The sequence below is a fragment of the Dermacentor albipictus genome, chromosome 8, assembly GCF_038994185.2.
Source record: "Dermacentor albipictus isolate Rhodes 1998 colony chromosome 8, USDA_Dalb.pri_finalv2, whole genome shotgun sequence".
In the NCBI taxonomy this organism is placed as follows: Eukaryota; Metazoa; Arthropoda; class Arachnida; order Ixodida; family Ixodidae; genus Dermacentor; species Dermacentor albipictus.
In genome coordinates, this window is record NC_091828.1 from 98,824,450 (window position 1) to 98,851,843 (window position 27,394).

The 27,394-nt window shown below is 46.9% G+C and overlaps 1 protein-coding gene across 1 annotated transcript in view; it reads left to right on the forward strand.

The window, feature by feature from the left end:
• The window catches only part of LOC139049291 (uncharacterized), a 66,767-nt gene that overhangs the window by 22,448 nt on the left and 16,925 nt on the right, over window positions 1–27,394 (forward strand). The window contains exons 12-14 of the mRNA XM_070524669.1: window positions 8,885–8,986; window positions 13,911–14,028; window positions 15,204–15,254. Of these exons, the coding sequence (XP_070380770.1) occupies window positions 8,885–8,986; window positions 13,911–14,028; window positions 15,204–15,254 (271 nt within the window). The remainder of the gene's footprint in view (window positions 1–8,884; window positions 8,987–13,910; window positions 14,029–15,203; window positions 15,255–27,394) is intronic.

Here is a 27,394-nt window from a genome sequence, read left to right on the forward strand (position 1 = left end):
AACGTTATTACTCGGAATTTTGAGAATGGCGCCCACAAACAAATATAATGAAAAAAAAGAACACCGACAGTGCATGTCCTTTATTTTAGCTCTTCTCAGACTGAAATATTAAACGTGCGAAACAATAACAGGAGATGGACCCACGCAAGAGGCCGCGTTTCTACCAGAAAGCTCGCCTTCGTCTATAGCGTTCGCAGCCAGCGTTTCTCGGTAAAAGTTACGGTTAGATAAGCTGCAGTCGCCGGGAAGCATAAAAAGCAGTAAGGGGTCATTGAAAACTATCGCGTCCCACTCTCAAGGGAGAAGCTTAAGCGTCCTTCAAAATATTTTTTTGCGGCAATCCTGTGGGCGGCACATCTCTCTTTCTCAAATCGGCAAACCTATCTTTCTGCGGATATCGTCGGCGGTGACTGGGCGAACGACACGAAGTGTTGGCCAGAGCTTCAGAGTACATGTAATCTCTTTCGGAGCTCGTTACGCCTTGTCCAAATGGCGCGAGCAGCGTATATACAAAGTTTGTACTAAAAGCGGCGCTAGATATGTATTCAAAACTGTCCAAACTTTCCTCTTATGAATTGAATCAGTATCAGTATGTTTTGCTCTTCTTTCTTTATTTGGAAAACACTTTGAAGCAGCGGCTTGTCCAGTTTCTTACTCAGTAAAGTTCCTCTGTGCAGCCACTATCTTCTTGCTTATTTTCTGTGCAATCGTTTGCGCGTGTGCTGCTGGGTTGCGATAGATTTGCCTTTGCTGCGCACAAGGGGCTTAGAACGTAGATGTTCTGTACTTTGCGGTAGCCTAAAGCGAAGAAGTATGATCGCTGGTCACTCGCTTACTCTGTGCAACGCGTAGCGAAGCGTTCAGCCAAGCCCCGGAAGGCGAGTGCTATAGTTTCGGTTTCAAGGAACATGCGCGCTCCAAGCGGTTGCCGGACGTCCAAACTTTTTATTTATTTTTATTTTTGTGAATTTTATATCGCGCATAGAGTTTGTCACTATATCACCTAGAGGGAAATCTGGCGCTGCTGCGCTGTGGTATGCATGGGAATGTCGGTATATTGAGACTTCGGATTGGCATCGTTCTAGGAGAGCCAGACAAGCACCGTTCCGTTTGTCACAATGATTCATTTTCTACTAAGACAGCACATAAATAGCTGTTTTAGCTTTATTATTACACAAAAACATGTCTTGTTTAACTATGAGAACTTGTTAGTGCATGTACAATTATATGATGCGTAAAAAGTATCAGTGGGTCGCTAAAGTTGGAGGACAGACGACAAGATTCGCGCTTGCTTTGAAACAGTTTGTCGTCTGTTCTTGCTTTTATTCGCTTGGTCATGCATTGAAGGTGAGTAAACTTCACCGGAAGATGTAATGTGCATGAATGAACACATTTTATGAAGATCTTATTTTAAATAAACGTGTTATTTGTGCAGCCATGTCCACGTTTTAGACGAAGCCTCTTACAACACCAGCAAACACAAGCCTCACAGACACATATACCGTCATTCCCACGACGGCACAGCGCCCCTTAGGAAACTCCCATAGACGGTGGTGCCAGATTTCCCTCTAGGTGTTGTAGCGAGAAACTCTATGATATCGGGCGAACCGCGGGAAGCGGTTGTCTTCGTGCGTCCGTCCAGCTTACCTCCGCTTACCCTTGCCACTCGCTCAGCGATATCACAAGTCGGATTGCACTTGGTCACCTGTTTCGGTTGTCTTCCCAAGTGTGAAGATGGCAAAGATAAGACAGAGAAGCTTGATCAGGCGTGCGACGAACGGAAGACGCAGGAGACCAGGCCGACCAAGCATAAGACGAAGAGGGCTAAATCGGGGCGTCACGTGTGTTGCGCGGCTATGTGGCGTTTTAACGAAGTTTTCTGCGAAGTTTTTCAGGTTTCCCAATGGACAGCAGGTAAACACAAGCATTTCACTTTGTTTTCGGAGCAGGTATTCATTTTGAATGAGTAAACCAGTTTAGTGCAAGGCTGAGTGTATTGACATAGGAGCAGTGTCACTCGACCGATTCGTGATGAAGGCAGCCCATGTGCTGTCGATGAAATACTGGTACTGAATGACCTGAGTGCGAGTTTGTTTTTATTGCTCAGTTACCTTGCTTTAGGCTCAACTTCGGTGTGTGCAATTTTTTGAGCACCTTTACTACCAAGCACCTTTACTACAGTGTGGTGTTGGGGGTGCATGTTGCGAGGCGATGGGGGTAGGCGTAGCTGCTCACGTATGGTTCTTGGAATTTCTACGTTGATTCCGTGCTGCGTGTGCTATGTGATGCCGAGCTTTTCGAGCACGTGTCTGACCGGGCGGGTCTTGGATAGGCGCTCGAGTTGGGACAATTGCTGCGCCTCCATGAGTTCCTCGAGCGTATTCTGCAAGCCTAGTTCTTAGAGCTTGGTGGTGCTGACTCCGGGCGCAAGTCACAACGCACATTTGTACGCCTTGCGTATGAGGGCGTTGAGCTTGTTTCTTTCCTCTACCGTCCAGTTGTGAAACACTGCCGTGTACTTGCCTATGAGTATAGGCTTGTATCACGCTGCCTTCGCGCATGCCCGCGTGTTTGCTGGTGATGCGTCGAATGAGCTGCATCGTGCTGGTGGCTTTTGCCGTTACCTTGCGAAGTGCTTCGCCATTGCCGCCCTTGTGTTCGATCATCATTCCTAATACCCGGATCTTATCTACCATCGGGATGGGTAGGCCGTTTGGTGCCGTTAATTGGATCTCTTCCTTTTCCGGGCGGTTGTAGCCTTTAGGTGGGCGCCCCTTTCTGACCGGTCTATATAGCAGCAGTGCGTATTTTTCGGCCGAGCAGGCAAGTCCCATGCCCACGAGGTAGTTTTCCAGGCATTGGATGGCCTGCTGTAAACGTTGCTCGATCGCTCCGTCGCTCCCCATTGTCGTCCAGATCGTAATATAATCCGCGTATAGCGTGTGATGCAGTCCTTCGATATGAAGCAATCGCTCGGGTAACCCCAGCAGGATGAGATTGAAGAGCATCGGCGAGATCACCGAGCCCTGCGGGGTGCCCGAGCTCCCGATGTTGATTTCATCTGACTCTAGTTGTCCCACTCGCATGCGAGCGGTTCTTCCCGTGAGCAAGTCTCGGACGCAGTTGTACGTTCGCAGTTCGAGATTTAGCTTGTCTATTTGTCGCAATATGGCATCGTGGCGAACGTTATCGAAGTCCTTCTTCAGGTCCAGCGGGAGGACGGCTCTCGTTGAGCGCCCCGGATTGTCTATAATTTGATGTTCTAGTTGCAGAAGGGCGTCTTGCGTGGATAGATGCCTTCTGAACCCAATCATAGTATGTGGAAATAATTCGTTGACCTCGAGGTAATCCGCGAGTCTATTGAGAAACGCGTGGCTCCATCAACTTGCCCACGCAAGACGTGGGAGAGATGGGGCGCAGGTTCTCCAGCTGCAGTTTCTTGCCGGGTTTCGGTATCAGTATGATCTTTGCTTCTTTCCATTGCTGGGGCAGCTTGCCGTGCGCCCAACACTCGTTAATGTATTTTGTGAGTTTCTCGATCGATCCGTAATCGATATTGCGTAGTGCCTTATTGGATATTCTATCGGGGCCAGGGGCCGACTTGGTGTTGAGTTTAACGTGGGCCGCCTGGATTTCGGCAGCGGTGAATTCCGCGTCTAGTTTGGCGTCGCTTTCTCCCGAGTAGTCCGGATATATTCGCGGTGGCGTTTGGGATATGTAAAGGCGTTCCGCATCCCGTAGGAATTGTTGTTCCGTTCCATCGTAAGCGTGTGCGATTTTGTATATGCCTTGCATGTGTGTGGTCTTGGTGTTGACGGGATCAATCAGGTACCGCAGTATCTGCCACGTGCAACGCGTGATGAGTTGACCGTCCATCTCCGCGCATTTCTCTTCCCCATTGTTGTGGTTGCAGGTTAAGCGCGTGCTCTTCTATTTCTTTGTTGAGCTGCGCTATCCGCTCACGTAGTCTCCTATTGTGTCTTTGTTGTTTCCATTCCATCGGTGCTGCAGGTGGGTTTTGGCGTCCCACATGCGCAGCAACCGCGAGTCTATTGTCTCGAGCCCAGCTGTCGACGAGATCGTTTGCGTCACGCGCTCGATATCCCACCGCAGTAGGTTGGGCCATTGGTCTATGTCTTTGATGTCTTCCACCTGTTGCTTGTGAAGACGTTTGCGTAGCTGATTCCAGTTGGTGACCTTCATTTGACGACCGGCATTGTGTTCTTGCGGGCCGTCTTTTGTTTCTATGGGAATAATGAAGTGATCGCTTCCCGAGACTTGCATGGTCTTTGTCCAAGTGACTTTGCGTGTGTTGCACGTAGAAGTGAGGTCCGGCGTCGTGTCAGTGCTGACGCTGTTGCCCTGCCCTGCTGGTGCCGCGGGGTCGGTGACCAGCCCGAGTCCGGCGTATTGCGCCGTTGCCCGCAGATGCGTGCCTTTGGGGTGATCGTGTTTGCAACCCCATGCCCTATACACTGCCCTATACACTGCGTTTTTTTAAACTCTTCAATCAACACAGGGTGCTGCTGCTTCATGTGACATGAGCGCGTAGCATAGAGCCGGCGACCATCTTAGAAAAGCGGGAACGCAAGGCGGGAGTTGCCGATGGCAATGCAATGTTCTCCTCGGACATATAACTTCTTATTTTTATTTTCCAAACACTTAAATACAGTCCAGGTAACATTTTGGAGATACATATTTTGTTGCATATACTCAGAGAGCCCGAAAGTACATGATATATCGTTATGAAAGAGCCACAGAATAAAGCTTGGTAAATACTAAATTGAAACTGATCATGCCTCACGGGCATGATGCACATAGACTGAAACAGAGCAGGCGAATACGTGAGCGGATCATGCGAAGCTCTCGGTGAATAAACGTATTTTTAGGAGAACGCGGAGCAAGCATATAATTTGTTACTTGCTCCCTTATTCGCAGTCTGTCCGAATATTCGCCGTTAGGCACTACTCGAATATTCGAGAATTCCCGAATATGCATTCCTCGAGTCGAATACGCTTCGAATAGGAAAGTATTCGATTCGTATTTCCCTACTGAGACGTGAACAACGACAAGCTGCCCCAAGTACGCTAAAGCTAGGTAATAAAGATATATCTGGAGAAGAGCAAGCAGATGCCTTTAACAACTTTTTTACAACCCCTGTTCATAACAACCCGCCACATGATTCTAATAAATACATTATTTCTTACAATAATGACACGATATTTCTGAACCCGGTTACAAAACAGAAGTAGTTATATCAGTAATACAAAACCTTAATAACAGCCGTACCTATGACATTGACGGCATTCAAGTAAGGCCTGTGAAGCATGTTGTAGGAGTCATTGCGCCTGTTATTGCATATATATTTAACTTATGCTTAGCTACCAGCACATTTCCTAATAACATTCAAATAGCCAAAGTAACCGTTCTGTATAAGAAAGGAGACCGCAATGATTTTGGAAATTATAGACCAGTATCTATACTCCCAATCTTCTCAAAAGCATTTGAGAAATTTCTGCATACTAGGCTTACTCTCTCCCTTTTTCCTCTTTCTATTCCCCCTTTCCCCCACCTCAGTGTAAGGTAGCAAACCGGATGCTCTTCTGGTTGACCTCCCTGCTTTTCCTATCCTTGTTCTCTCTCTCTCACTCTCTGTATACTTTGTTGTCTACTTTTATTAATAAGCATGATATTCTGTCACCGAATCAATTTGGGTTTTGTAAAAATAAATCTGCCGAGTTATCACTGCTCGAACAAAAGGAATACATACTAACACAGTTTGAAAAGAAAGCCTTCGTTATTGGAGTCATCATGGACTTCTCTAAGTCATTCAACTTAATGAACCATACTACACTCCTAAGTAATTTAGAGTGTTATGGTTTTCGGGGACAGGCTCAAATGCTTCTTGAATCATATTTATCACATAGAAAACAGGCTGTATTCATAGACAATATGAAATTTGAACTAAAATCTGTTATCTCTGGCGTTCCACAGGGCAGTGTATTGGGACTATTACTATTTAACATGTACATTAATGATATCTCCAACCCAACATTAACTGCCCTGCTAAATTTATTATCTACGCTGATGATACTTGTATCTTTCTTGCTGGAAATGATTTTGATATTCTTGTTCGGGAATGTAATGGCACTATGAACGAGTTACAAAAATGGTCCCAATCCAAGTGCATCCGTATAAATGAAGAAAAAAACACAAGCTGTCATATTCCGCCCTAGATAGAATAAATGAAGAAAAAAACACAAGCTGTCATATTCCGCCCTAAAAATAAACCAGTTCCCTCCTCCCTCGAGATTAAGCTAAATTCGCGACGTATATATGTGGTCGAGCAATTTAAATGTCTTGGAGTAGTTTTTTTTCCTGTATGTCTTGGCAACATCACGTGGACATATCACAACGAAACTGGCTCAAATAACTGGGGTCGTAGGTCGGCTCAAACACGTTCTTCCAAGGCCAGCAAAATTACTCCTCCATAATTCCCTTTGTTACTCCTTTCTAAACTATTGTCATTTAGTGTGGCGCTCAGCCACAATTAGCTGTCTTCAGCGCATCTACATTTTGCAGAAGTTCCTTCGTCGTGTTCACAATGTCCCCTGGGGCTCACCGAGCGTGGACCTCTTTCTACAAAGTAGTGTGCTGAAGATCCACAACTTGTACAAATACCGTTTGAGTGTCCGGTTTAAACTGGAAACACGGAGAAACGTAAATCACGTACGTTACCTTACTGATTTGCGTACCCGAGAAGCAATCTACAAGACAAGGTATGCGGAGAATTGGGTAGTGCCGATCCCTCGAATGAATTCCTGTAGAGAACGCGTAGAATTCACTCTTTTTTCTCTCTTAAATGCTTATGTATATAATAATTTTGATCTCTTCAGTGCGTCAAACTGCTTTGCGGGCTATGTATGTTACCATGTAGGTTCTGTTTTTCTTTGTGGTGAATATTGTCTAAATATTGTATAATTTTGTTATGTTATCTTTTGTACTTGTTCATTATTGCATAACTGTTACTCGACTGCAATTACCTTTGTTTTAAAAGCCTTGCTGTGGAGCCACTGCCAAGCGAAAGGGGGCTGCGGCTTTGTCAAACTTTTTCTGGCAGCTTTTCCTGCGTCTCCGCTGTCTGTATCTGTACAAGGCATAAATAAAGAATTTGAATTTGAAATGAAATGTGAAATTTCTAATATTCGCTCACCCCTACTTTCGATAGGTCAACTTCGTTATGTGAAAAGTTGAACACGGCGCTGCAATTAACACTTCCTTGTTTGTTCTCAGAAGCCGTCAGCATTTGTCGCACGCTGCCATACGTACGCCGTATGCCGTATGGCGTACGCCGTATGCTTCAGGCATGTCAAGACGAGCTTCACTTGCGGTTTAAAAATCTCATCTAAACTGAAGCCCCTCAGTGATAGTGCGCCGAGGTTTCAGCGGCACAGCGGAACTTAAAGAACTCTCGACGTTCAGAAACAAACGTCCCTCGTCAAAAGAACACCTTGGGAAGCTCGTTTTCAGCGCGCACTTCCCTGTACGTAATGCAAAACCTTGTTAGTCAACTTTAAGTCGGCACTGTCAGCGAATCGCAAACGGCGTATTCGTCGAAGCCGCTTCAGAAATACCATGCGGACGCGTGGTATGCAAAGGCAAAGCCACTCAGGCGATTAGCACAGGGCCGGTTTTAAGAAGGCTCAGGTGGAGGTGATGACAACTTTTATGTGCACAATGGAAGCGAGATATGCGCCAGCGGCGTCTCGATAAACAAGGTCTTCGCGGAGAGGCCTTATCTGGCCAGCCCTTCCTATAAATAGATGCCTGGGAGGCGAACCAAAAGCCGCCTGTCCTTCCCTTTCCATTTTCCTCCTTGCCACTTGTATGGCCAATAGCGCCCCTTGCGGTGAACGTTTGTGACACACCGGTCGCTGCGCCGCCGGTAAAACTCGAGCAGACGACGACCGCACGCAGCGATTCATGCGTAAGCACACGAAGTTCATGCTATTTCTTCGTTAACGCTGCCATGCAACCGTACGTATTGCTCAACAATGCGCCACGGGAGCATGTTGCAACCCTCGTTTAGTCAGAGAAAAGAAAAAAAAAAGAAAGACCCGGACGTGTCTTTCAACGAGATACCTCCCGACAGCTGTTTGCGTGACCACTGGCTAAGGCGATTCTGAGTAAGGATTAAGTGTCACAAAGTTACCCTGTAGTAATTTGTAGTGTGCAGTTAGCACATCCACACTGTGGACTTCAGGAAAGGCTTACGGAGTGGCTGCTGAAGCCAGTTGTCGTGCCCAGTGTGTTGACAGTTTTCGGTCAACTGAGGCCTCACTGGAACGCGGCCTCCTGTGCCGGCCACCAGCGCCAACGCGGCGGAATACTGAAACTATGACTCACCCGGCCTGCCTGCAGGAAGCTGCGCCTACAGGAGTCACGTGACTCCAGCGGTACGGTTGCGAGCGTTAGACTGCGGTGCCTGCTAGGGCGTGTCCAATGATATAGGAGGAGACGTCGCAGGCATCTAACTAGAGGGAGCGCTAATCTGGCCAACGCCTCCTCTAGAAAGATGCCTGCGGCGTCGCTCGCTTACCCATTGTAGCCGTCGCGCCTTCAGTTGCGATCAGTTGTCAAGAGATGGCGCCACTTACGTCCCTATCTCCGCCAAGGGGTAGCGGCGGCCGCGTCGGCCGCACTGCCATGCGGTGATGTGCGTATGTGTTGCAAGCGAGCACCGCAACGATCGCTAGCTACCGCCTCGAGTAAAAAGGAGGAAAAGGGGAAATGTAAGGGCAGCAGGTTTTCGGCGCACGCGGCAGGCATCTTTTTAAAGGAGGCGTTGATCTGGCACAACGGGCTTGCCGTCTCTGACCGATAGCAGACGTCAGTGTTTCGTCTGTTACCATGTCGTGCGCATCGTTGATCGTCTGCTTCGCGGCTACTGTCGTCTGCGCTGCGGCGACGGACAGACCCATCATAGGTGCGTATCTGTGCCACTTATGTCTCGCTTCATATTATCTTCTACGGTAGTCTACGTACAGCTGCGGATATCAATTGAGAGCTCGAGCGACTCGCAAACATGACTGAAATAAAGATAGTGCGTACGGCTGCAATTGTCGCGTTGGTTTGTTTCTTGCGATGAATGTAGTTGAAGCAGCGCGCCCAGGTGGGAACATATGGCTTTGTTACAAACTGAACTGTCTTGGCGGGTTGTTCGGAGTCATGCAGCTGTTTTCACTGAAATCCCATTGACAGAAGAAATTTCGTTTTTCCGCCGCTCATTGCGAAGTTAAGCGTGTCCCAACTAACGTTAGAGAGGCTGTTCAACGAAACAAAAAAAGATAAAAAGAAGACGGTGCATGGAGGAAAGAAACAAAATAGGAGAGGCCTTGACATCACGTTTTGGAAGCCCGAAATGCAGCCACGTTCATGTGCCATCTCCCGTTGCGCCTCCAATCAGCTCGTCGAAGCAGATAGGCGGTATCTTTGAACTTTCATCGCTACGAGCCGCCGGTAGTGTGTGTGCTGTTAGGCTCAGAACAGAGCCTACGAAACTTCTGTAACAGATTCAGTGAAGCAGACGCGCTCCCGTGCTTTTCCGTGGCGCGTCGAAGCAGACGGCGAAGACCCGTGCCTTGATTGCTTTTACGAGCCATGTTTTGAGGCAATAACGACAACAGCAACAACTAGAGTGTCATTGTTACTGGCTGACACTCACACTCGTAGACCCTAAACACAACTTTCAAGCTTACACACCACGCTCCAAAGTCAGGTTGTCTCGCGAACAGAATCCGCTACGGGAATGACACGGGCCGAAAAAACCTGCCTCGTTTCTCAGAGGCCTAGAGCAGCAGCGAGAGATTCAGGAGCGTGGTTGCTATGGCAACGTTGACGTTTGTGGTACCAGTCCCAGTGGTCCTTTGCGAAAAACAGCACGTGACTTGCGCCACACTCTCTTCAGTACGTCCGTGCTCTCCTATGCTTTCCTTCCTCCATGCTCGGGCCCAATTTCGATGCTATATTAGTGGTGTATTTGAGGGCCATGTATGATACATCAAATTTGTCCGCTTTAGGTTTACTATTAACGCAATTCACAGAATCTACATAGTTCTTATATACTGAATTACCGAGTTGTGAACTTGATAGTTTCGTTTTCTGAAAATTTGCTATACCTACGCGGTTCGGTCGTCAGAGGTGTGATGACAGAACTCCCTAGGTCTCAGGATCGTATCATGCATCATGTTTTCGAAATTGTTTTCTTCGCTGAACTGCTTGACTCCCGTTAGCTGGGACACCCTATATAGGAAGTAGCCATGAACGACGTTCTGTATTAGACACTTGCAGGAATAGCCTTTTGAATGTAGGCTACACGTTCACTTTCATATTGTGGCAGAGTGCTAGTACAATCTCTTTATTACTTTAACAGAGAACTGGCGAGGAAATGAACCTCGGTAGAATGTTAAATTAAGCAGCAGCGTAATATGGCGCGTACTTTCATACGTGAATCCCTCGCAACGCTGCAGCCGCTGGATTTCTATAGCCAATATGTATGTTTTCCACCGTGACTGGCTTCAGTTTTAACAATATAGCCCGCCAGGGCACAAGTTCGCCCACAATAAATAGTTTTATCTGAATTCCCTTAACTGTCCGTTACAATATATATGTAGCTAAAAATTGCGTCCCCGTAAATGTGCGAGCATGGCGCGTCCGATAATCGAATCCGTCGCCTCATGGTTAGCAACAGAACGCCATAGAGGTTTTAATTAAGAAAGGTAATTAGTGAAATGTAGAGAGCGAGAGAGAAAGAGAGAGAAACTCTTTACAGGCGGATATTTTCGACGGTGACTTTTATAGTACCGATCAGCGGTTATTACAAAGGCCTTGACCTGTTACCAGAAAGTTAACGTCCCGGCATGTGCTCTGTTTAATATACACACATAAACACATTTCAGGTGGGGGTGGAATGTGAAAAACGCTCGTCTGCTTACGTTTAGGTGCGCGTGAGAGAATCGTATACATGGTCAAAATTAAATCCGGAGCCTTCCACGGCCTGCGTCTCTTAATCCCAGTGTTATTGGGAATCCTGAGCAGTGTACTACGGCAGTATTTCCTAAACCCGCCGTGGTTGCTCAGTGGCTATGGTGTTGGGCTGCTGAGCACGAGGTCGCGGGATCGAATCCCAGCCACGGCGGCCGCATTTCGGTGGGGGCGAAATGCGAAAACACCCGTGTGCTTAGATTTAGGCGCACGTTAAGGAACCTCAGGTGGTCAAAATTTCCGGAGTCCTCCACTACGGCGTGCCTCATAATCAGAAAGTGGTTTTGGCACGTAAAACCCCATAATCTAATCTTCCTAACCTTCTTTTCGTTTGGCATCATTTTTTTCCGCTGTGTCATTGCCTTGCACGTAGCCGTTCCGACGCTATCGCGCGTTATCAGCCACCGACACGACGTGAGAGACGGTACGAAATGAATAGACTGGAGCGTTATCAGCATGACAGCATTTCCTGTCGGCAATGCTATCACGCTGATAACGCGCGTGCCGTTCGTTACTGGAAAGTTCCGGGCTCGCAGGGCTAAAGAAAGGAAACGCATCAAGGCAGATGACGATTATCGTTGTGTGGCGGAAGGGGCACTTAGACTGTACACTCTAAAAACAGTTGCACGCAACACAACGATAATCGTCATGCGTCTTGCCCGCGTTTCCTTTCTTTAACGCTGCGAGCCCGGTATACTTCCAAGTCAGTTATCAGCACGACAGAGCATTCTCGACAGGAAAGTAGCGAGTGCCGAGTTTTGAAGAAAGGAAATGCGAGCAAGACGGATGACGATTATCGTTGTGTGGCAAATATACACCTAAAAGGGAGTAAACCTTTTACACTCTTCACTCTTAGAAAAATTTACACCCTTTGGGGCTTATCTTGTCCCACAACAATAATCGTCATCCGCCTTGCTGGCGTTTCCTTTCTTTAACGCTGCGAGCCCGGTACTTTCCAGTCACGAACGGCATGCACCGTATCAGTGTGACGCAGCATTCTCGACAGGAAAGTAGCGAGTGCCGAGTTTTCAAGAAAGGAAACGCAAGCAGGGCAGATGACGATTATTGTTATGGGACAAATATACACCCCAAAGGGTGTAAACTTTTTTACACACTCTTAAAACGGGTGCACCCTTTGGGGTGTAAATTTGTCCCATAACAATAATCGTCATCTGCCCTGCTTGCGTTTCCTTTCTTGAAAACTCGGCACTCGCTACTTTCCTGTCGAGAATGCTGCGTCACACTGATAAGGTGCATGCCGCTCGTGACTGGAAAGTACCGGGCTCGCAGCGTTAAAGAAAGGAAACGCGGGCAAGACAGATGACTATTATCGTTGTGGGACAAGATAAGCCCCAAAGGGTGTAAATTTTTCTAAGAGTGTAGAGTGTAGATTGATTTACACCCATTTGCATTTTAAGGGTGCAAATTAGTTAACAGAGAAGGGCCGTATATATATCAGGTGTTCTTGCTTATGCAGAACGCTTATGCGCTAATTAATTTTAAAAAAATTCCAACTTGTAACTACGAAACTGAAGACAGAGCAGAGATGATGCATCCAGTTTTTTTCTAGCAGAAACCCAAATACTAAAGTGCCACTTCCGAGACGTGCGACCCCCATCGTGTGCTGTGCAACATGTTGGCGTTCTGGTTAGAAGACCCCCCCGCCCCCCCTCCAAAAAAAAAAAAAAACGTGCCTCTTGCAGTTGGAGGCGCTATTGAGCGGATGCCGAGACATTGCTTTAGCACACCTTCCAGAAGGATATTTCGAAACGGGTGCTAGTTTTCCCGCTAAGCAGATACGACTTCATTGCTCATTGGCTTCAATTTCGCAATCACAAAACGCGGCCTGAAGTGAGCAATGAGACGCATAATTAGCACACTTCAGGTAATTAGTGAGATTATCGTCTGAAAGATTTTGTCGCCTCTAGTGTCCAACTAGCCACGTCGACTATCCGAAAGAATGGCAGGGGTATAGATAAGGCAGATAAAGAAAAAGAAGGTATTCCGCACAAGAAAAAGCAAAAAAATAAAAAAATAAAAAATTATATATAAATAACTATGAAAGCATTAGAACACGCGGATGGTAATGGCAGTGGTTGTTGTCTTTGGGTAACATTCTAGCGCTAGCACACAAGGAGAAAACAGGGACGTAGTCGCCACGATGCATTAACTTCAAAAGTTTTAATCTTTTTCTCTGGGAAATTCGTAAATTTGCGCAGCGCACGCAACCGCGCCGGTCCTAGTCAAACTGTGACGCCGCGCTTTCAAAAAAATAATAAATAAAATAAAGAAAGCGCGTCTCTTTACCAAGTAAGTCGACAGAGGCAGCGCCAACCACGATACTCCATAACCGTTCGAGTTATAACTCATCGCGGCATTCGCGTCTGACCTTTTCCCATTGTCTGCTGGTGCTTGCATGTTATCCTAGTTCGCACACCTGGACAGAGAGCAGGTCAATTGGGGTGCGATCTTGTACGCGTTCTAAAATAGAACGGAGGCGGTCCGTTCTACCGAGCCGCACATGGTTGGTCAGTTTGAACGGTGAAGAACGCCATGACGTCAATTGTGAAGTGATATCTGCTGTCAATCATTCCGTGTTGTCTGCTATCGGACAAACGCAACGGAACGGACCGCCAATTTCGCGACGGAAAGAACGGACCGCCTCCGTTCGAGTTTGGAACGCGTACAAGATCGCACCCTTGTTGTCGTTCCTAGAAAAAGAAAGCTTATTAGTTCAACGCTATGCGGAACGCGGTGGATATATGCGCTTTGCGGTGTGTTTCGACGGTTTGCGCCGTTACCTGTACCCTCCACTCGAGTCCCTGTCGCCGACTGAATTGCCTTATACGAGTTATTTAACCGTGCAGGCATCGTGTCGCAGCATCTCAGCAGCCGCACGTTCAATCCAAACAGGACGAACACCTACATCGCCGCGTCTTACGTCAAGTTCATCGAGGCTTCCGGAGGTCGGGCGGTGCCAATTTTGTAAGCTTTCGAGTCTTTCTTTTTTTTTTGCATTTCTGCGTCGGCAATGCCTTGTGCAAAGCGTAGAGCTTCCTACAAAAAAAAAAAATACTGGACAGAACTCTGGCGCTGTACATTGTTTACTCGAGCTACAAGGATGCTGGTCGAGCCAGCCTGGTTACGGTTGGTTAACGCGTGTATTTGTCTAAGCCATAACTTCGTCGATCCTTCCGGCTTCAACGATTGGCTTTGTGACTTAGGAAAGTGATCCGTCTTCGGCAAGGTATTTCCGTTATGAATGCAACAATTCGCAGCAGTTATGGATGTGTGCCGTGACTTACCGCCTTCATGCGTTTAGAATGTACGGGTTTTCTTAAAATTTTAGATCACACGGAATTAAAAGAAGAAACACCTGTGGCCGATAGCGTAATTGTATAATGACGTAAAGGTACCATCGAAGCGTCGGACATTACTGGCACGGGAAATGGAAATGAATAGCCGTCCAATTAATCAATAATAATAATTTACATTACGGCACATGTTGCAATGTAGTAGACGGCGAGAGTGGGAGGCACATGTGCTTGGAAAAAAATGTATAGATGGCTTCGGTATTCAGATACGCGCCGTCAAACGCGCGTTGGAAATGCACTATTGTTCCACTTACTTTTCTTTTTTTTAACAATCTGTCATTTGAAGCATTGCAGCGAGAAAGTAACTGGAACGCCCATGTATTTCGTCGCACACTTTGAAGAAATTGATATTTCGAAACCAGCGTCGTCCTGGATATTTGTTCCAAGGGCATACACCTTTCGAGCTCACCGGCTGCAATTCGCTTTAATATTAACATCCATAACTCAAAGGTTATTTACAAGTGCACGTCTATGGTAACAATTTAGAAGGCAGCAAGAAACAGAGAACTCCGAAAAATATGCATAGCCACAAATGCGGATGGAGAACTTAATTTGTATAAATGAGCAGCACGTTGCGCTTGTGAAAGAGGTTATTCTTTCATCTACACAAGCTTCACATGTTACCTTACAATACAGGAAGTGTAGTTAACACAAGGAATTGCGGTTATCATATGTTTGCAATCATATGTTGCTGTAATCGTGTGTGATCATGTGTTTCGCTTGCACATTAAGTTACACTTTAAAGTTCTTCGCATTTCTTTGCATGCTGGGACAACTCTCTTGCAGTGTCAACCAAACAAAAGAGTACTACAAGAAACTATTCAACTCCATCAACGGGTAAGTGTACGTGCCGTTTCGACCGATTAACTATGGTCTTAGTTACTGCTGTTATAGTTTAGCGTGCTCTTTCTTGGCGGCGTTCGTAGGTTAACTGTGGTTGATAATTGCTTTAACCATATCCATCAAGAAAAAAAAAGAAAGGGCGAACCTAGTGCCGACGCTTAAGATGACAAAGTTGACGTACGTGAAGGTTAAAGTGATTCGTTGAAAAAATGCTGACCGTATCTCTCCATTAAGTCTGTCTCTGTTTTCATGTTCGTCATTCACTGATTTCGTATCTTATTCCTATCGTATTTCGTGTCCGATTACGTCGACCTCGCATTCTCTAGCGTCGACTCTTGGTCGGCCCTCCTCCTTTCTTTAACGAAGAGGCCAGGTGTGCCGATCCCGAATATAGTGAAATCTATAGTGCAATGTGTTTTATTGTGTTTATATTGGTGCTTACTACGCGCGTACCAATAATTTTGCCTGATCTGCGGCTAGCTCTCGACTTGTTGTGAGCACCGGCGAAGCCGCCTTCCAGGCACCGCTGCCTCGCACGTGTCCTGCTTAGTCCAAGCGAACTCCCTCCGCTTCCCTAAAGTGTGCCGTACGGTGGCTTTGCCTCAATCAGTATATGTCTGCGGCGGTGCATCCTTTACAGGGGTAAAAGGCAATGTAGTTGAAGCTTGAATGTATTTGCGCTAGTTACGCCCGTACCATGATTTTACTTACTCAGCGACTGATTATCGCGTCTTGTCTCGTTGAGACCTGCATCTTGATAGCTTTTGCGACTCGCTGTGATGCTATGGAGAATGGAAAGGGCAGTTTTTTTTTCTGGAAGTGGTTATACATTCATATGCATTCTAATCCTGATTGAAGAGAGAGAGAGAGAGAGAAAGGCAAAGGAAAGACAGGGAGGTTAACCAGAGATTATCTCCGGTTGGCTACCCTGTTCTGGGGGAAGGGAAAGGGGATGCAATAGGTGAGAAAGAAAGAAGGATAAAAAAAGGAAAAAAAACCTAAGCACACACACGCACGTACACACGAACTATTTCTGTGGGCACTGTCACGCAACCCGCAAAGGCATTCCTAGTCTTACGCAGTGTCACCGTACAGTCCTGCGCCACGCAGTGTACTGTCACAATTTGTCAGAACGGCCCGTGTCTTTCAAGTATCGCAGCAGCGCCTTCATAGCGGATCGCGCTGATGTTCGCGTAGGCCAGGTTCCAAGGATCTTGTCTTCTGTCATTGGGCGCTTGTCCAGTTTGTCTAAGGTGGCTGAGAGGACAGTTCTTTGTAGGTTAAAACGAGAGCACTGACAAAGAAGATGCTCGATCGTTTCGTTGCACCCGCAGAAGTCACACAGTGGGCTGTTGGCCATTCCGATAAGGAAAGAGTATGCATTTGAAAATGCTACTCCAAGCCATACACGGATAAGAAGGGTGCAGTCACGTCGTGGTAGCTCGGACGGAATATGGAGCCGTAAATTAGGGTCCAGAGTATGGAGGCGTGCACTTGTGAAATCGGATGAATTCCACTGGGCTAATGTCAGGTCACGCGCAAGTGTGGCAAGTTTTTTCGCTGCGTCGGCTCTCGAAAGAGGAATGGCAACGCAGTTGACGCCGTCATGGGCAGATCGGGCAGCTGCGTCTGCTCGATCATTGCCATGTATGCCACAGTGACTAGGCAACCACTGATATATTATATTGTGTCCTTCGTTAACTAGTCGATGGTGGACTTCTCTGATCTCTGCGGTGAGCTGCTCATGTGATCCATGGCGCAGTGCTGAGAGTACACTCTGTAGGGCTGCCTTGGAATCACAGAAGATTGACCATGCCTGGGATGGTTCCTCCTTAATAAAATGAAGAGCCGCACGCAGGGCTACGAGTTCAGCAGCTGTCGTTGATGACACATGTGACGTCTTTAGCTGTATCTTGACGGATCTTCTTGGTATCAGCACAGCGGCAGCTGCGCTTGCAGATGTAACTGAACCGTCGATGTAAACGTGTACGCGGCCACTGTGCACCTCATGTAAATGTTCTAACGTGGCCTGCTTAAGGGCAAACGAGGACATGTTGGCTTTCTTCATGATTCCTGGGATGGTGAGGCGTATGTCAGGTCTGTGCAGGCACCATAAAGGTAAGGATGGTCTTGCTGCAGGCATGTAGTTCGATGGCAATGAGGGGCGATTGGCCTCAATTAAACGACTGAAAGTTGTGTGTGGCCTTTCTGTGGGTAGAGCGGTAAGATGGTGAGAAGGTAATCGGGCAACGTGCCGAATATGCGCCCTGAGAGCGTCGGTTGCCAAGTACGTTGATATTGGGTGATCTCGAGCTATGACGATCGTTGCCGCTGTAGACGCACACCTCGGAAGACCGAGACACGTCCTTAGGGCCTGAGCTTGTAGTCCCTGGAGTACACGCAGGTTTGTTTTGCAGGTGTTGCCAATCACAGGGAGGCTGTATCTTGCGAAGCCGAGGAACAAGGCGTTATACAGCTGCAGCATTGACCGCACCGAAGTGCCCCATGACTTTCCGCCGAGAAATTTGAGGAGATGTATTATTGTCAATAATCTCTTCTTCAGGTATGAAACATGCGGGCTCCATGATAGGTCTCGGTCAATAATTACCCCTAAAAAGCGGTGTTTTCGTGCATTTGCTACTGCTTGCCCATTGACCTTTACACTGTAACGCTTCATTTCCTTCCGAGTGAATGTAACAATGCAGCATTTCTCTGAAGACAGCTCTAAGTTCTGTTTTCGCAAGTACAGAGATGTTATCGTCGCTGCCTTTTGCAGCCGTGCTCGTACCTGCAGCCGTGTTACGGCAGACGCCCAAATGCAGATATCGTCGGCATATATTGATACCTGAACTGTGTTGGGCAAGGATCGGACTAGGCCAACAAGCACTAGGTTGAAAAGCGTCGGGCTTAACACTCCGCCTTGTGGTACTCCACGGCACGTTTGGTGTTGAGTCGTGGCGCCATCCTCGGTCATCACGAAGAAATGCCTGTCGGTCAGATAACTGCACAGCCACTGAAAAGTGCGGCCACCGATTCCGGCTTCAGTAAGAGCATTTATAATGGCATAATGTGCTATATTATCATAGGCGCCTTTTATGTCTAGGAATAATGCAGCAGTAAGCCGTTTCCGGCGTTTTTGATGCTGAACGAATGTAACCAAATCGATGACATTATCTATGGATGAGCGCCCACGCCGGAAGCCAGCCATAGCATCTGGGTACACGTTGTAACTTTCCAGGTACCATTCCAGGCGAGTCAAAATCATTCGTTCCATTATTTTCCCTATGCAGCTGGCCAGAGCGATGGGGCGGTACGATGACAAGTTTAACGGTGATTTGCCAGGTTTGAGAAGTGGAACCAAGCGGCTGCATTTCCAGTCACGTGGAACGAAACCGTTGCGCCAAGACTCGTTGTAATGGTTTAGTAGCATGAGTCGTGCTGTCTGCCCAAGATTGGCGAGCGCCGCATAGGTAACCCCGTCCGGGCCAGGTGACGAAGAGCGCCTGCAAGTCGCCAGTGCCGCTTCAAGCTCCTCCAGCGAAAAAATTACATCCATGCGGGAATCCCGTGGCACAGGAGTAGCACATGGTGTAATTGCGCGTTGGAACTGCAAGCTGGAAAGTCTTGAGCAAAATTCTTCAGCAATGTCAATTTCGCTGCGACCTTGGTGCAAAGCGAGGGCTTTGAAAGGGACACGCTGTTGTGGTGATACGCGAAGCCCACGCACGGTTCTCCATATTTGAGATAATCGCTGACGTGGATCCAAGGACTCACAGAAACGTTTCCATCTTTGAGATTGTAGTGCATCGATGCGACGTTGAATCTTCTTTTGCATCCGCCTTGCCTCTCGGAGATCATGGATGGATTTAGTTCTCCTGTATCTTCGTTCAGCCCGCCGGCGAATTGCTCGTAGTCGCTGCAGTTCTGCTTCAAATTCTGCATATTTCGGGAAAGGCTGGAAACTACGCGTAGCCTCTTGCATGGCTTTTTGAATTTCGTGTTCCGGACTTAAAGGGTTCCCTTGCTGACATACTCCCTCCATGTGCGACCGAAACGCCGACCAGTCAATTCGCCGGAGCGTCATGGAGGAGTATTTCGATAGTCCCTTGATCTTCAGGTACGTCGGAATATGGTCGCTTCCATGTGTTTCAATGTCTGTAAACCATTGCACGTTTCTTTCAAGAAGCCGAGAAACCAGGGTCAAGTCTAGGCAGCTGCTGTAGGTAGGCCCGCGTAAATATGTCGGACTACCATCGTTGAGGCAGTAAAGGTCGTGCTGTGTGGCAAAGGATGCTATTCGCCTTCCCCTGGAGTCCATCTTCAGGCTCCCCCAAAGCGGATGGTGAGCATTAAAATCTCCTGTGAGAATCGTAGGGCCGGGTGTCGCTGATAGCACGTCGTGTAGTCGTTTAGAGTCGAAGCCACTTGAAGGAGCAATGTACACAGCAACGAGTGTGAACGTAAGCTTATTCGATTTCACGATTAAACAAACGTACTGGTTGTCGTCGTGAGGCGGAACTGGGTGCAACACGTAAGTCAGATCACTTCTAATATATACAATTACCTTGCTTACATCACCACAGGTAGAGGACATGAATGCCTCATAGCCAGAAATACGTATAACATTCTGCACATTCGGTTCGCAAATTACAAGGATGGGAAAACGGTTTTCGAAGACAAAATGTCTAAAATCTGAAATTCTTGATTTGAGACCACGGGCATTCCACTGCAGTAAAGATGCTTTCTTGACTTCCTTGTGGAAGGGCAGCGAGGGGCGGGCCATGGTTCTATGCGATGCTTTCAAGTACTGGAGTCAGCGCGTCCAATACTTGCAGTGCGCTACGAGCAGCTGGAGTGTCCATGTTCGTCAGTAGCAGACGCATGAAATTCGTGAGCGATTTGAGCATGGCAATCACTTGTGAGTCCTTGTCTTGCATTTGGTCAACTGTAGTGACATTTGACTGTAAATGGCGAGTCAGCTGTGGCTCTGGCGCGTGGCATGCTCTCGGCAGTGCCGGCCACGCATCACTTGATGAAGCATGGCCACTTCTTTCGTTGACATTCGTGCTCTTACTCGAGACAGATGGAACAGCAGGTGGCGTTGCCGGACGAGACATTTCCCTTGAACCGGAAGAGGGTTTCATGGACTTTCGTTTCCGGGAGCGATGTCGCCTTATCGCTTCAGAAGCATCTCTGTGTGACGATCCGTCTCTGGCCATTTTTCTCAAGATTTTCTGCTCTTTCTTTAGGCGTGGGCAGTCTTTTGAGGACGCAGCGTGCGATCCTTGACAATTTGGGCACTTGAGCTCTGTTGCACGGCAAGTGTCGGTGTCGTGATGTTCGGAACATCGTGGGCATATCGTTGTATTTCGGCAGACAGCACTCACATGTCCAATTCTTTGACACCTTCTGCACTGAAGTGGTTTTGGTACGAAAGGTCGTACCACATGACGAAAGTGGCCGACCTTTACATGTGATGGTAGGCAGTCACCTTTAAACACGAGCCTTACACAGGTCGACTTGCCAAGGCGCCGAGCTTGTAGTAAGGCAACACCATCTGTCGCAGGTTTGATTAAAATTGGCAGGTCGCTGTCGTTAATGGATGTGTCAATGTCATAAACAACACCGGCCGTTGTTTCGTTGTCTTGCGGAATGAGGTAGTGGACATTAATGTTGCCCAGGAGCTTGACTACCATCAAAGCATTGATTGCGCTTCGGTTGTGGACGTCAATAGCCAGGATGTTCTTTCGAGTATTAATTCTGATATCTTTGATTTCTCCTGGGACAAGAGCCTCCAGAGAAACGGAAATCGCTTGTCGATTAAGGCGGTTGAGGTTGTCGGTGGGTGCGTCCGGCACAAAAAGAATTGTGTGCGCCGATGGCCTGCGCTGTGGAATGACGGTAGACTTACTTGACGAAGACCGTCCGCTGATGTTTCTTCTCTTGGCCTTCCGGTGTACCACTCTTTCGAAGCCTTCGTCATCTGAGGCGTCATCGCTTGAGTAGGAGTACAGCGCAGTGTCCTCGCTGTCAGCTTGACTCGGTGGGCAATTTCTCTTCCTCGGGCCGGTACCTGACGAAGCAGTCACGTCGCGTCGGCATTCTGCCGACTCCACGTCCATTGCCGTGGCAATGAGAGCGGCGTCTCCCAGTAAAACACGGGAAAAAGCCGAAAATACTGCAGCGCGAAGGAATAGTGGTCTCTACGAGAATCACTTCGTCTTCTGATTGAAGTCAGCTAAAGAGACCTCGTATTAAAAAAAAAAAAGGCTATGCGTTCTTTCACACTTCTCTGAACAAGTTGTAGAAAAAAAAAGGAAGGCTGTGCGTTCCTTCACACCTCTTTGAACAAGTTGTAGTGGCTGTACCATGGAGTTTCCTACAACAATTCCTAGGGGGAATTCTGGCACTGCTAAAGTTTAGCTGCCATGGAAAGGATGGGCAGTACGTGGATTTGTCTAGTTTTCGTATGCAGCAGGCGGTGGGGGCGGCGGCCCCGTTTATTATATCCTCAGGTTCTCTTCTGGAGGTCTCCGCTCTCAGGTTACACCTCCAGAAGAGAACCTGAGGATATAATAAACGGGGCCGCCGCCCCCACCGCCTGCTGCATACGAAAACTAGACAAATCCACGTACTGCCCATCCTTTCCATGGCAGCTAAACTTTAGCAGTGCCAGAATTCCCCCTAGGAATTGTTGTAGGAAACTCCATGGTACAGCCACTACAACTTGTTCAAGGAGGTGTGAAGGAACGCACAGCCTTCCTTTTTTTTCTACAACTTGTTCAGAGAAGTGTGAAAGAACGCATAGCCTTTTTTTTTTCTCAGGTTACACACCCGCCGTGGTTGCTCAGTGGCTATGGTGTTAGGCTGCTGAGCACGAGGTCGCGGGATCGAATCCCGGCCACGGCGGCCGCATTTCGATGGGGGCGAAATGCGAAAACACCCGTGTACTTAGATTTAGGTGCACGTTAAAGAACCCCAGGTGGTCGAAATTTCCGGAGTCCTCCACTACGGCGTGCCTCATAATCAGAAAGTGGTTTTGGCACGTAAAACCCCATAATTCAATAATTCAATTCAATTCTCAGGTTACACGTTCTCTCCTGGGGGGGCAGTATGTATACACACACACACACACACACACACACACACACACACACATATATATATATATATATATATATATATATATATATATATATATATATATATATATATATATATATAGACGCGATACTCACCGCTCGGTGGCAGGGGGAGCACAATGTTGCTGGATTCCGGCAAGACAAATGTCCAACGAGACGGAATGTCCAACTAAGATGACGTTTCTCAACGAGCCTCAATGTCCGACGACTTGGAATGTCCACTAATGGACATTCTGTCTCGTTGGAAATGTACACAGGCCGCAAGCTGTCCGTGGAGACTGTTTTAACATTCCGCGTGCATAACACGTATAGTTGGGAGTGTTAAGCTAAATTTGCGCAAAACTTTCTTTGGACATTCACTATAACGCTGATCAGGCATGTACCAAGGATTTTTTTTCGGGGGGGGGCCCACCACCTCCATCATCATCATCATCATCATCATCATCATCATCATCATCAGCCTGTTTTATGTCCACTGCAGGACGAAGGCCTCTCCCTGCGATCTCCAATTACCCCTGTCCTGCGCCAACCGATTCCAACTAGCGCCCGCGAATTTCATAATTTCATCGCTCCACCTAGTGTTTTGTCGTCCTCGATTGCGTTTCCCTTCTCTTGGTACCCATTCGGTAACCCTAATGGTCGAACGGTTATCTAACCGGCGCACATCATGATTTGCCCAGCTACATTTTTCCTCTTGACGTCAATTAGAATATCATCTATACCCGTTTGCTCTCTGATCCAAACTACTCTCTTTCTCTCTTAACGTTATGCCTAGCAATCTTCGTTCGATCGCTCTTTGTGTGGTGCTTAACTTGCTCTCAAGTCTCTGCCCCATATGCACTGGCAAAATGCACTGGGAAATGCACTGGCAAATGCATTGGCACTGGACATATTGCACTGGCAAAATGCACTGATTGCACACCTTACTTTTCAATAATAATGGTAAGCTTCCAGTCAGGAGCTGGAAATGTCTGCCGTATGCGATCCAACCTATTTTTATTCTTCTGTGAATTTCCTTCTCATGATCAGGGTTCCCTCTGATTAATTGACCTAGGTAAACGTACTCCTTCACAGTCCCTAATGGCCAACTGGCCATCCTGATCTCTTGTTCCTTTGCCCGGCTATTTATCATTATCTTCACCTTCTGCATAATGATATTCAACCCCACTCTTACACTCTCTCTGTTAAGGTCTCCAATCATTTGTTGTAACTAGTCTGCATTGTTGTTGAATAGAACAATGTCATCGGCAATCCGAAGGTTCCTCAGATATTTGCCGCCTTTACTCCTAAGTCTTCCCAGTTTAATAGCTTGAATTCTTCTAAGCACGCAGAAAATAGCTTTGGAGAAATTGTGTCTCCTTGTCTGACTCCTTTCTTTATAGGCATCTCCCTGCTTTTCTTCTGTAGAATTAAGGTAGCTGTAGAACCTCGTAGATATTCTAACGCGAAAGACGAGTCAGTAAGACGAGAAACTATTTACAGATTATATTTACAACAGCGGTTGCAGCGCTGACCGGTTAGATTCACAGCGCGAGCCCAGTCGTTCTTCCTTCACTTTTCTGGAGTGATGGCGCATACGCGCCGCGTTCGAACACACAAATACCACACGCATGTAGCAATTTTTTCCAAGCTTTTTACGTAAGCGTTCTGTACTCTTTGATTACGTAGTGCCTATACGATTGCTGGTATCTCTACTGACTCAAATGCCTTTTCGTAATCTATATAAGCCACATAGAGAGGCTTATTGTACTCTGTGGATTTCGCAATAACGTGGTTGATGACATGGATGTGATCCATTGTAAAGTATCTCTTCCTGAAGCCAGCCTGTTCCCTTGGTTGACAAAATCCAGTGTTAACCTTATTCTATTGGAGATTATTTTGGTAAATATTTTATATAAAACTGGGAGGAAGGTAATGGTCCCATAATTGTTCAATTCTTTAACGTCTCCTTTTTTTGTGGATTAGTATAATATCTGCATTCTTCCAGTTTTCTGGGACCCTTGCAGTCGATAGACACTTCGTATAAAGAGCCGCCAGTTTTCCAAGCATGATGTTTCCTCCATCTTTGATTAAATCGACTGTTATTCCACCTTATCCTGCCGCCCTTCATCGTTTCATGTCTTGCAGGGCCCTTCTGACCTCATCGCTAGTTATAGGAGAGTTTCTGTATCCTGTTCATTACTGTTTCTAAGTGAACTATCGTGACTCCTCTGAGTACTGTATACAGGTCAGCTTAGAATTTTTCCGCTGCATTTACTATATATTCGAGATTGCTGATGATATTATCCGTCTTATATTTTAGTGCATACATCATGGTTTGTCCTATTCCAGGTTTCTTTTTTACCGATTTCAGGCTGCGTTCATTTTTTACGGCTTCTTCAGTCTTTCTCATGTTATAGTTTCGAATATCAGTTATTTTCGCCTTGTTGATCAGTTTTGACAGTACCGCGAATTGCGTAACGCTGTGCGACCGCCAGTCCCACACAACCGCGTAGAGCGCAGGACTCTGCGATTCTAGATGTACTGCGCGCTCACTGCGAAAGGTTAGAAAAACACCCACATAAGCACAGCAGAGAAGTGGCTACGTGAGGCGGTTCGACCGATAACTGTATAAGCGTCATTCAAAACAAGTAATCGTTCTCCACTTCAGGCGGCCTTTTCTCTACTTCCTTTTTAAATAAAAAGATGTTGACCCATAAATATTCTCATAAACAACGGTTAACTTTTTTATTATTCGCTTTTGCTTGCAGTTTGGTTGTTGCCTTGGCTCTCCCTTAGTAGATCGCTTAATTTCTCAGCTCCTTGCGATTTTTGTTTCCAGTTGCCCATTTTGCACGAAAAGTGCTATACAGTTAGGGAAAAACAGACGAGGTAATGGGCGACAGTCATCTTGCTTATGGGTTTAAGGGTTATTGCAGGGTTTCATGATGGACGCTCTTTCACATTATTTTATTTCCCACCTTATCTAAACCATATCACGTGTATATGGTTCCGGGCATCTGCCAGCGTCGGGGCGAGCCGTAACTCAAGGAAACAATGAAGCAAAGGGATAAGTTAAGTGCAGTTGACGTTTTCTCCGGCCGCAACTCGTTCCATGAGAGTACAGACCAGCTGAGTAACAGCCGCATCCCTCTCATGGTCCCAGGATCAGCCTAAACAACGAAGGTTAAACTAACAAAAGCAACAGCTATGCACGTGACGGTTGAATAGATGGTGACAACTGAACGCATCTCGAGTTAATCGCGCGGGTGCGGAATCTACGAGAAAACTGTCCACGTTACAAGAGATGCCGATAACTACCGCCATCTAAAAGGAGTGAAAAAGGCAGCATAATGCTGACCGATGAACAGCTGCGAAGTCTCAACATTGATCTGGCGGCGCTTTAGGAATGTGCGATGAGTGGTGGCGTGGGTGGGGAGGGGGGGGGGGTATGCCACATGATTTCGGGGGGGGCCCGGGCCCCCCCGGGCCCGGGCCCACCCTGGGTACGTGCCTGACGCTGACTGTAACGCTGACTATAACGAGTTTTCCTTCACTCTCATCTCGTGCGCCGTCGAGGTTCCTCACCTATAGCGGCGCTGTGACGCTTCTCCCCAGGCTAGCGTTCTGAGAAGCTTTCAGCGTAACGCTAAGCCTTGCTATCGCTTGCAATGCTTCGCCTTTGGGCGAAACTGACAGTGCTTTTTATTTTCGTCAGATGGGTTAATACGAAGCGTGTGACGTCCGCTTGTAATTATATCTCATTAAACATTCTGCGGTGTAAGGCTGCCACCTGATTGAACTCACTATCCTGGAAGAAACAGGCGACGGCTTCAAGATGCAGTCGTAAAGTCTCAGCCATGTGTGAGAATTCCAGAAATGTGGCAAAATCTTTACTTTTGTACAAAAGTAAATAAGCTTCCATTCACAGACTACTCCTCTCTGTAATCACTCTTTCTCTCTCGACAGCTTAGATTATCAACTGGTTAGTTCAAATGCTTTCTTAACTCATTGTAGGCTGTTCTTTTTTGGGTGCCATCATACCTATTGCATGTGTTCGTATGCTGTTTTGTTGGAATAAACTGTTTCTGAACATCAAGAACCATTCAGTTCAGTGCGCCAGCCAAATAGGTTCGTTTCTTTCAGTGACGTCAAGTGGTCTTGCGTGTTTAAAACGGTTGTTTCCTCCGTACAGATCTGTCTTTGTGTCACTCGTCTCGGGCTGAAACCTGAACGTCTTGCTTAAAGTTTGAAACTTTAGGTTGCTTTACCACATCGCTACGTGCCCAAAAGTTCGACATGTCAAATCTTAGCCCGTAGTCAGATCAGTATTCTGCCAAATGTAACGTTTTTTATCGTGATACAACGAGCTCTAGTCTTCAAATCAGCCTATAGCATTTGCACCAGCGGATCAAAGTCAAGCTGTGAGTGGACTCTGGCTTACTCGCTTCCTTTTCAGAGGTGAGCGGTAGGCGCACAGCGTTTTAATACGAGATTATTATATATATATATATATATATATATATATATATATATATATATATATATATATATATGCCGCACGAAGCGGAAAATCCGGCGTCCGTTGTTATCATCCAAGGTTACCAAAACCCACGTGACCGAGTGATGACGTCACGTTACCGGCGCTGGGGATGACATGCTGTGGCTCGCACTGAGAAATCCCCACGGTGAACAGCCACTGGGTCGGACCTGGCCCACTCCCAAAGTTAGATTAGGGCAGATTAAAATGAATTAAAGTGGATAAAGGTAGATTAATACAGAGTTTTATTTTAAGGTGATAACTTAGACAAGTCCTAATGCTTTCGCATTCAAATCACTAACGATATTTAAGGGACTGTCAATTTTTTGGGTGTGGAGCTTGTGCTGAATTTTTTAGGTTGCCACCGACTATATCACTTCGGCTATCCCGCTTTGGTGTCTTTATGTGACCTCGGTGTGGTGACTGCGTAAAAAAAGAAACATTTGAGAAAATCTGGCCCCTACGCCCGGAAT